This window comes from Oncorhynchus tshawytscha, linkage group LG29 (assembly GCF_018296145.1).
Source record: "Oncorhynchus tshawytscha isolate Ot180627B linkage group LG29, Otsh_v2.0, whole genome shotgun sequence".
In the NCBI taxonomy this organism is placed as follows: Eukaryota; Metazoa; Chordata; class Actinopteri; order Salmoniformes; family Salmonidae; genus Oncorhynchus; species Oncorhynchus tshawytscha.
The window spans coordinates 15,483,605-15,493,538 of NC_056457.1; the positions used below are offsets into that span (position 1 = coordinate 15,483,605).

Sequence of the window (9,934 nt, forward strand, 5' to 3'; positions counted from 1 at the left end):
TGGATGGTAGCTGGGTTGCGAACTAGGATAAGGGTTGCATCTCAAATGGGACACTTATCTAGGGGACAGGGTGCCGTTTGAGACACACCCCGAGTGACCCGTTAGCGGTAGAACTCACCTGTTCCGTCATCTACGTTCTCCACCTCCATCACCTCGGTGTTGATTCTTCCTCTGAACAGGTAACGCGGTCCCTCTGTAGCTGCCTTGCTGTTTTTTAAACGCCTGGGGACAACATCGAAGCCAACTTAACATCGTCTCGTCACACAAGGCATGGCAACACACAGAAACGGGTAGATACCTGGGCTAGCGAACTATACAAGGCCCTTCTGGCTAATGAAACGACACACAGACAGGGACAGATAGAAAGTAGCTGTTGCTGCTTGAAGTCTCGACAAGCCTACGCTAAGGGGAAACCAAGTTGAGAGAGAGAGAGAGAGAGAGAGAGAGAGAGAGAGAGAGAGAGAGAGAGAGAGAGAGAGAGAGAGAGAGTGTGGCAGTCCGGTCCCACCTGTTTTTCTTCTTGCAGTAGACCAGCAGGTTGTCGAAGAGGAAGAAGATGCGTTCCTGGATGTTACCAGCTGAGATCTTCAGCAGGACTCCATGCATCAACATCTCTGTACACGTGTCTGTTATATTGGAACCCTGGGAAGAGACGCACAGTGGTGTCGATACTGTGTAGACTTAGCTACTCGACCAGGCCAGGGGATCCACCCGTTCCGTTGGTCCTTGTCAGTGTTCTGCTGTAATAGTGCGGCGACTGGTGAAATATGCAGTGAATGGTTGATTGTGTGTCCATTATGCGTTGAACTACGTGATCACAGGATTGTGTTTGTCTGGAGGGTTTTGCTGCGTGGCCGCCATGACATAGGACACTACTATGCCTAACAGTGTATGCATGGAGTACACAATCGCTCCTTAGGTAGTTCAATTCACTATGCATGGTCTTTCTCTGAATGCCTTTCCTGGTTTGTCTCTTAAGGGGTCTGTAACAACACAACACACTTCCTCAGCCTTAGATTGACTGGGGACTTGAAAGAATAGAGCCGTTACTACTGTATAATAACATTCTATCAAGTCCCACCATGTGGATATGTTACTACGTCCCAAATGGCACCCTATTCTCTATACAGTGCACTGCTTTTGACAAGAGCCTATAGCAGTAGTTGTGCACGATGTAGGGAATAGGGTGCGATAAACTACACAGCCCTTCTCCTTACCTTGTCAACTATGTTGGGAATGATCAACCCTGCATGTCAGATCTAAATATAACTCCCGGAACGAGCAGAGCCAGACAATATGCTAAACATTTCCTCCTGCTGAGGAACTCATTCTCTCTCTCTCTCTCTTTCCTCACCTCCCCCTTCTCTCTTTCCTCCATCTTTATCTACCTTTATCGCTCTCTTTCCCTCTTTTCTTTTTGACAACTCGCTGGTCCACTACCTCTCTCCTCTTTTCCGTGCCGCTTCCTCCTCCATCTTTCTCAGAGTACTTCTTCCTTGCCCAAGGCCAGATGAGGTGTTGATTTCTAGCAGTGGAGGCCAGCCCAGCTGAATGCCACTGTCACCGGTCCAGACTACACACTAATCCTCAACTTCCTGTCCACTGGAACAGACACCTCCTGTGAGAGAACAGTCCAGGTCTGCTTTCAACATGGCTCCCTATTTAGTGCACTACTTCTGTATTTGTCTCACTTGCTGTGTTCTACCCTCTCCCTTTTCCTGTCCTCTCTCTCTCTCTCTCTCTCTCTCTCTTCTCCCCCCCACCCTCACTCTCTCTTCTCTCCCCTCACTCTCTCCAGCCCACAACTGTTCCATAGAGAGTGAGTAGAGTGAGCTATCGAGTGAGTAGTGGGGCCTGAAGCCTAAACAACACTTCACAGTCCACGGTCTGTTTCATCTAACTCTCATTCCCCTCTTTTAACTGTCAGAGGAGTGCCAGACATAATAAAAGAAGAGAAAGTGAGTGAGTGAAAGAGAGAGAGAGAGAAACGGCATACAGTGCACCTTCAGAATGTATTCACACCCTTTGACTTAATCCACTTTGTGTTACAGCCTGAATTCAAAACGGAATATATAAATACACTTCTCCCCTCGGCCATCTACCCACAAAACCTCAATAATGACAAAGTGAAAACATGTTTTCAGAAACTTAAGCAAATTTACTGACAACGAAATACAGAAATATCTAATTTACAATAGTATTCACACTCCTGAGTCAATACTATGTAGAAGCACCTTTGGCAGCGATTACAGCTGTGAGTCTTTCTGGGTAAGCCTTTAAGAGCTTTCCATACATGGATTGTGCAACCATATTTGTCCATTTATTCTTTTCAAAATTCTTCAAGCTCTGTCAAATTGATTGTTGATCATTGCTAGACAAACATTTCCAGGTCTTGCTATAGATTTAAGTAGATTTACACTACCGTTCAAAAGTTTGGGATCACTTAAAATGTCCTTGTTTTTGAAAGAAAAGCTATTTTTTGGCCATTAAAATAGCATCAAATTGATCAAAATACAGTGTAGACATTGTTAATGTTGTAAATGACTATTGTAGCTGGAAACGGTTGATTTTTATGGAATATTCACATAGGCGTACAGAGGCCCATTTGCAGCAACCATCACTCCTGTGTTCCAATGGCACATTGTGTTAGCTAATCCAAGTTTATCATTTCAAAAGGATAATTGATCATTAGAAAACACTTTTGCAATTATGTTAGCACAGTTGTAAACTGGCCTTCTTTAGACTAGTTGAGTATCTGGAGCATCAGCATTTGTGGGTTCGATTACAGGCTCAAAATGGCCAGAAACAACTAACTTTATTCTGAAACTCGTCAGTCTATTCTTGTTCTGAGAAATGAAGGCTATTCCATGCGAGAAATTGCCAAGAAACTGAAGATCTCGTATAACGTTGTGTACTACTCCCTTCACAGAACAGCAATAAAAAGAAAAGACTAAGATGGGCAAAATAACAGACTCTGGACAGAGGAAGATTGGGAAAAAAGTGTTATGGACAGACAAATCTAAGTTTGAGGTGTTCGGATCACAAAGAAGAACATTTGTGAGACGCAGAAAAAATGAGAATAGGCTGGAGGAGTGATGACGCCATCTGTCAAGCATGGTGGAGGGAATGGGATGGTTTGGGGGTGCTTTGGTGGTGGTAAAGTAGGAGATTTGTACAAGCTAAAAGGCATCTTGAAGTAGGAAGGCTATCTCTCCACCCTGTGGACGACGCTTAATTGTAGACAATTTCCTCCTACAACAGGACAATGACCCGAAGCACAGCTCCAAACTATGCAAGAACTATTTATGGAAGAAGTAGTCAGCTGGCATTCTGTCTATAATGGCATGGCCAGCACAGTCACTGGATCTCAACCCTATTGAGCTGTTGTGGGAGCAGCTTGACCGTATGTTAGGTAAGAAGTGCCCATCAAGCCAATCCAATTTGTGGGAGGGGCTTCAGGAAGTATGGGGTGAAATCTCTTCAGATTTGACAACTAGAATGCCAAAGGTCTGCAAGGCTTTAATTGCGGCAAATGGAGGATTCTTTGATGAAAGCAAAGTTTGAAGGACACAATTATTATTTCAATTAAAAATCATTATTTATAACCTTGTCAACATCTTGACTATACTTCCTATTCATTTTGCAACTCATTTCATGTACAGTGGCAAGAACAATTATGTGAACCCTTTGGAATTACCTGGATTTCTGCATAAATTAGTCATAAAATTTGTTCTGATCTTCATCTTCACAATAGACAAACACAGTGTGTTTAAACTAATAACACACAAATGATTGTATTTTTATTGTGTATATTGAATATATAATTTAAACATTCACAGTGTAGGTTGGGGAAAGTATGTGAACCCATGACTTTTCCAAAAGTTAATTGAGTCAGGAGTCAGCTAACCTGGAGTCCAATCAATGAGATTGGAGATGTTGGTTAGAGCTGCCCTGCCCTATAAAAAAAACTCACAAAATTTGAGTTTGCTATTCACAAGAAGCATTGCCTGATGTGAACCATGCCTCGAACAAAAGAGTTCCCAGAAGACCTAAGATTAAGAATTGTTGACTTGCATAAAGCTGGAAAGGGTCACAAAAGTATCTCTAATAGCCTTGATGTTCATCAGTCCACGGTAAGACAAATTGTCTATAAATGGAGAAAGTTCAGCACTGTTGCTACTCTCCCTAGGAGTGGCCATCCTGCAAAGATGACTGCAAGAGCACAGCGCAGAATGCTTGATGAGGTTAAGAAGAATCCTAGAGTGTCAGCTAAAGACTTACAGAAATCTCTGAAACATGCTAACATCTGTTGACAAGTCTACGATACGTACAACACTCAACAAGAATGGTGTTAATGATATTTTTGTTCTATGGAGGGGTGATGCAAAACAGCTCCAGGCATTCTATGCTTTTCTTAACTCCTGTTCTGATCATTTGAGATTTACTATGCAATCTGGCACACGTCAAATCAGTTTTCTTGATCTTCTGATCTTGTGTGAAGATAATGTTCTATACACTGATCTTTACAGGAAGCCTACTGATCGTAACAGTTTGTTTAGGGCTGATAGTTGTCACCCACTTCCTTGAAAAATAGTTTGCCCTACAGCCAATTCTGTCGAATCAAAAGGATTTGCAAAAAACAATCAGATTTCGACAGAAATGTGGCTGAGACGCAAAGGAAGTTCAAGGAGAGGGGCTACAAGAATGATCAGATTAATATTGCCATTGAGAAAATTCAAAACAAAACGAGACATGACCTTTTTCAAGGTCAGTCTCGCAAAAAGACACATTCTTGTGTTCTAACTACCCGCTATTCAAAGTGCTCTGAACAAATTAAGGGAATTGTTCACAAACATTGGCACATCTTAAAATCCGATGATAGTCTCGGTAATGTGTTTTCGGACCTTCCCTTGGTCATATTCTCGCTGGGCAGAAATCTCAGAGACCAATTGGTAAACTCTGATTTACCACCCCAAAATATTCCTGAACAACGTCTATTTGCGCCCCTACTGGATGGAAATTACAAGTGTAATGGATGTGCTCAATGCAATGGCACTTATAAATGTAGATCTTTCAAACACCCACAAACAGGGAAATCGATCCCAATCAAAGGTGTTATTACATGATCCACTAAGGCAGTTATTTATCTTATAACTTGTCCTTGTAAAAATTATGCGGGTAAAACAAAGCACAAATTAAAAGTATGTATCTCAGAGCATCGTAGCACCATTAGGTGCAAAAACTTTACTTATCCAGTTGCGGCCCACTTCTTGGAGGCAGGCCACTCGATTTCGTCTCTGCGTTATATTGGCATCGAACATGTCACCCCCTCTCCTTTATTGTTAAAACGAGAAGCTGCCTGGATCTTTAAATTAAAGACCCTTGCTCCCTTCGGTCTTAACGTAGACTTTGATCTGAAGCCATTCTTGTGATTATTGTGACTTTGCCATTGTAATTGTTTGTAAGCTTGTGTAGTCTAAAATGAATATATGATCGTATGCTATCCATTTGTTGGTTGTATGCTGTTCTTTGTATGACATTTTAATATTTGATAATTAACCAATGATATTAGGCCACTCTTGGCCATGATTACAGACACCTGTGTCTTTTGACACTGTATAAACGAGTAATCCCGCAGTGTTTGTGATTATACCCTGATGAAGACAGCTTGGCTGTCGAAACGTTGGTAATTCAATTTTTGCATCTGAGCTCCTAGAGTGTGCGGCTCTCTTTAATTCTTATTTTCAAGTGTTCTACTCCGTTAGCCAGCACCTCTCCTAAATAGGTGTGCTTTTCTTTTTCTTCTAGATCGTTCATGGGAGGACACCACGGAAGAAGCCACTGCTGAAGTTCGCAAAAGTGCACCTGGGTGTTCCACAGCACTTCTGGCAAAATATTCTGTGGACAGATGAAACTAAAGTTGAGATGTTTGGAAGGAACACAACACTACGTGTGGAGAAACAAAAGGCACACCAACTTCAAAACCTCATCAGAACTGTAAAGTTTGGTGGAGGGAGCATCATGGACCACTATTGTTTTCACTATATATTTGACCTCTTGGGGATGTTATTCGAAAACATAATGTTAACTTTCACTGCTATGCGGATGACACACAGCTATACATTTCAATGAAACATGGTGAAGCCCCCAAATTGCCCTTGCTAGAAGCATGTGTTTCAGACATAAGGAAGTGGATGGCTGCAAACTTTCTACTTTTAAACTAAGACAAAACAGAGATGCTTATTCTAGGTCCCAAGAAACAAAGAGATCTTCTGTTGAATCTGACAATTAATCTTAATGGTTGTACAGTCGTCTCAAATAAAACTGAGAAGGACCTCGGCGTTACTCTGGACCCTGATCTCTCTTTTGAAGAACATATCAAGACCATTTCAAGGACAGCTTTTTTTCCATCTACGTAACATTGCAAAAATCAGAAACTTTCTGTCCAAAAATGATGCAGAAAAATTAATCCATGCTTTTGTCACTTCTAGGTTAGACTACTGCAATGCTCTACTTTCCGGCTACCCGGATAAAGCACTAAATAAACTTCAGCTGGTGCTAAATATGGCTGCTAGAATCCTGACTAGAACCAAACAATTTGATCATATTACTCCAGTGCTAGCCTCTGTAAACTGGCTTCCTGTCAAAGCAAGGGCTGATTTCAAGGCTTTTACTGCTAACCTACAAAGCATTACATGGGCTTGCTCCTACCTATCTCTCTGATTTGGTCCTGCCGTACATACCTACACGTACGCTACGGTCACAAGATGCAGGCCTCCTAATTGTCCCTAGAATTTCTAAGCAAACAGCTGGAGGCAGGGCTTTCTCCTATAGAGCTCCATTTTTATGGAACGGTCTGCCTACCCATGTCAGAGACGCAAACTCGGTCTCAACCTTTAAGTCTTTACTGAAGACTCATCTCTTCAGTGGGTCATATGATTGAGTCTAGTCTGGCCCAGGAGTGGGAAGGTGAACGGAAAGGCTCTGGAGCAACGAACCGCCCTTGCTGTCTCTGCCTGGCCGGTTCCCCTCTCTCCACTGGGATTCTCTGCCTCTAACCCTATTCAGGGGCTGAGTCACTGGCTTACTGGGGCTCTCTCATGCCGTCCCTGGAAGGGGTGCGTCACCTGAGTGGGTTGATTCACTGATGTGGTCATCCTGTCTGGGTTGGCGCCCCCTTGGGTTGTGCCATGGCGGAGATCTTTGTGGGCTATACTCAGCCTTGTCTCAGGATGGTAAGTTGGTGGTTGAAGATATCCCTCTAGTGGTGTGGGGGCTGTGCTTTGGCAAAGTGGGTGGGGTTATATCCTTCCTGTCTGGCCCTGTCCGGGGTGTCCTCGGATGGAGCCACAGTGTCTCCTGACCCCTCCTGTCTCAGCCTCCAGTATTTATGCTGCAGTAGTTTATGTGTCGGGGGCTAGGGTCAGTTTGTTATATCTGGAGTACTTCTCCTGTCCTATTCGGTGTCCTGTGTGAATCTAAGTGTGCGTTCTCTAATTCTCTCCTTCTCTCTTTCTTTCTCTCTCTCGGAGGACCTGAGCCCTAGGACCATGCCCCAGGACTACCTGACATGATGACTCCTTGCTGTCCCCAGTCCACCTGGCCGTGCTGCTGCTCCAGTTTCAACTGTTCTGCCTTATTATTATCGAACATGCTGGTCATTTATGAACATTTGAACATCTTGGCCATGTTCTGTTATAATCTCCACCCGGCACAGCCAGAAGAGGACTGGCCACCCCACATATGCTCTCTCTAATTCTCTCTTTCTTTCTCTCTCTCAGAGGACCTGAGCCCTAGGACCATGCCCCAGGACTACCTGACATGATGACTCCTTGCTGTCCCCAGTCCATCTGACCGTGCTGCTGCTCCAGTTTCAACTGTTCTGCCTTATTATTATACGACCATGCTGGTCATTTATGAACATTTGAACATCTTGGCCATGTTCGGTTATAATCTCCACCCGGCACAGCCAGAAGAGGACTGGCCACCCCACATAGCCTGGTTCCTCTCTAGGTTTCTTCCTAGGTTTTGGCCTTTCTAGGGAGTTTTTCCTAGCCACCGTGCTTCTACACCTGCATTGCTTGCTGTTTGGGGTTTTAGGCTGGGTTTCTGTACAGCACTTTGAGATATCAGCTGATGTACGAAGGGCTATATAAATAAATTTGATTTGATTTGATTTTGATGGTTTGGGGCTGCTTTGCTACCTCAGGCCCTGGACAGCTAGCTATCATCGACGGAAAAATTAATTCCCAAGTCTATCAAGACATCTTGCAGGAGAATGTGGTACTCAGTGATGTGGTGTATTGGATTTGCCCCAAACATAACACTTTGTATTCAAGACCAAGTGAATTTCTTTGCCACATTTTTTGCAGTATTACTTTAGTGCCTTGTTGCAAACAGGATGCATGTTTTGGAATATTTGTATTCTGTACAGGTTTCCTTCTTTTCACTCTGTCATTTAGGTTGGTATTGTGGAGTAACTACAATGTTGTTGATCCATCCTCAGTTTGCTCCCATCACGGCCATTAAACTCTCTGTAACCATTGGCCTCATGGTGAAATCCCTGAGCACATTCTTTCCTCTCCGGTAACTTTTAGGATCTTTGTAGTGACTGGGTGTATTGATACACCATCCAAAGTGTAATTAATAACTTCACCATGCTCAAAGGGATATTCAATGTCTGCTTTAAGTTTTCGGGTTTTGGACATAACTATTACCACTTCCAAACTGAGACCCAAGAGACCGGGTGACACAGCCCAGACATAGAAGCCTTGACCAATGGGCAATCATCGTCGTGGCAACCGCTGGCAGCCATCGCTCTGTTGACCACTGTGGTCCCTCGCCCTGTCCTGTCTGTGTCCTAAATGGCACCCTCTCTCTATATAGTGCATTACTTTTGACCAGACCTCTATGGGAATCCCTATAGGGCCCTGATCAAAAGTAGTGCACTACATAGGGAGTTGGGTGCTATTTGGGACGTAACTTAACTCTCTCTCCCACGGCAGGGTCGGTGAACCTGGCTGCCATGGTGACCCAAGGGCACACAGATGCAAAGAAGGTTCTACACTAACGAGCTATCAGCCGCGACCTGGAAGCGACAGAGGAAAAACTGACTGAGGCCGTTCAGCTGGCCCTCCCTCCCTCTCTCCATTCTTCAAACACCCACACATAGGAATACAAGACATTTCTCTCCTTCTCTCTGTTCTCCCTTTTCCTTCATCTGCCTTTGTCTTTGGTCTCTCTCCATTTCTCCCCTCACCCTCTCTTTCTCAATCTGCTCCCCCCTCTCTTTTGCTCTGTCTCTCCCTCTGCTTTTCAGTTTTTTTTCTCTCCTAGGCCCGTCTAATAGAGAACAGTGTCTGGCTTGTAGAGTAGTGACCTGCTCCAGAATTACCTAATGTTTATAATTAATAAAAGCTATTGAGGAAACCACAGAACAGCTCTAAGACCATGGCGTGCAAACGTCATGCTACTCCACCCTTTTCCTGAAACACATTACACTTCTGTGTGTGTGTGTGTGTGTGGTGTGTGTGTGTGTTGTTATTTTCCCAATTTGCAGTAACACTCTGACAAATAGCCATTCACGAACCAGAACCTCTAAAGGCTAAACCAGACACTTGGATTCTCTTCCAAGAGGTCAGTCTGTGCTTAACAAAAATTCTGTTGCGTTAAAGACAGAAGAGATTGTCCTAGAACACCATGTCCAACAAACAGTTTGAGTCTCATCAAGTTCACTTCCTTTCAGTCTTTCAGTGCGAGTAAGTCCCAAATGGCATACTATTCCCTATATAGTGCGCTTCTGGTCAAAATAGTGCGCTCTAAGAGAGAATAGGGTGCCATTTGGGACTTATATAGAGGTTTGTATGACAAAGTTACCCCGGCCACAAACGTAAATGTTTAGAATGTCCCTCTCCTGCTAAATGGGTTTAACAGG

At 43.7% G+C, this 9,934-nt stretch overlaps 1 protein-coding gene across 2 annotated transcripts in view; it reads right to left on the reverse strand.

Moving 5' to 3' along the window:
- prex2 (phosphatidylinositol-3,4,5-trisphosphate-dependent Rac exchange factor 2) overlaps window positions 1–9,934 on the reverse strand; it is a 230,805-nt gene that overhangs the window by 167,174 nt on the left and 53,697 nt on the right. For both annotated transcript variants that reach the window (XM_042308946.1, XM_042308947.1), the window contains exons 7-8: window positions 509–642; window positions 119–222 (exon numbers count right to left, since the gene is read on the reverse strand). In XM_042308946.1, coding sequence (XP_042164880.1) covers window positions 119–222; window positions 509–642 — 238 coding nt within the window. The remainder of the gene's footprint in view (window positions 1–118; window positions 223–508; window positions 643–9,934) is intronic.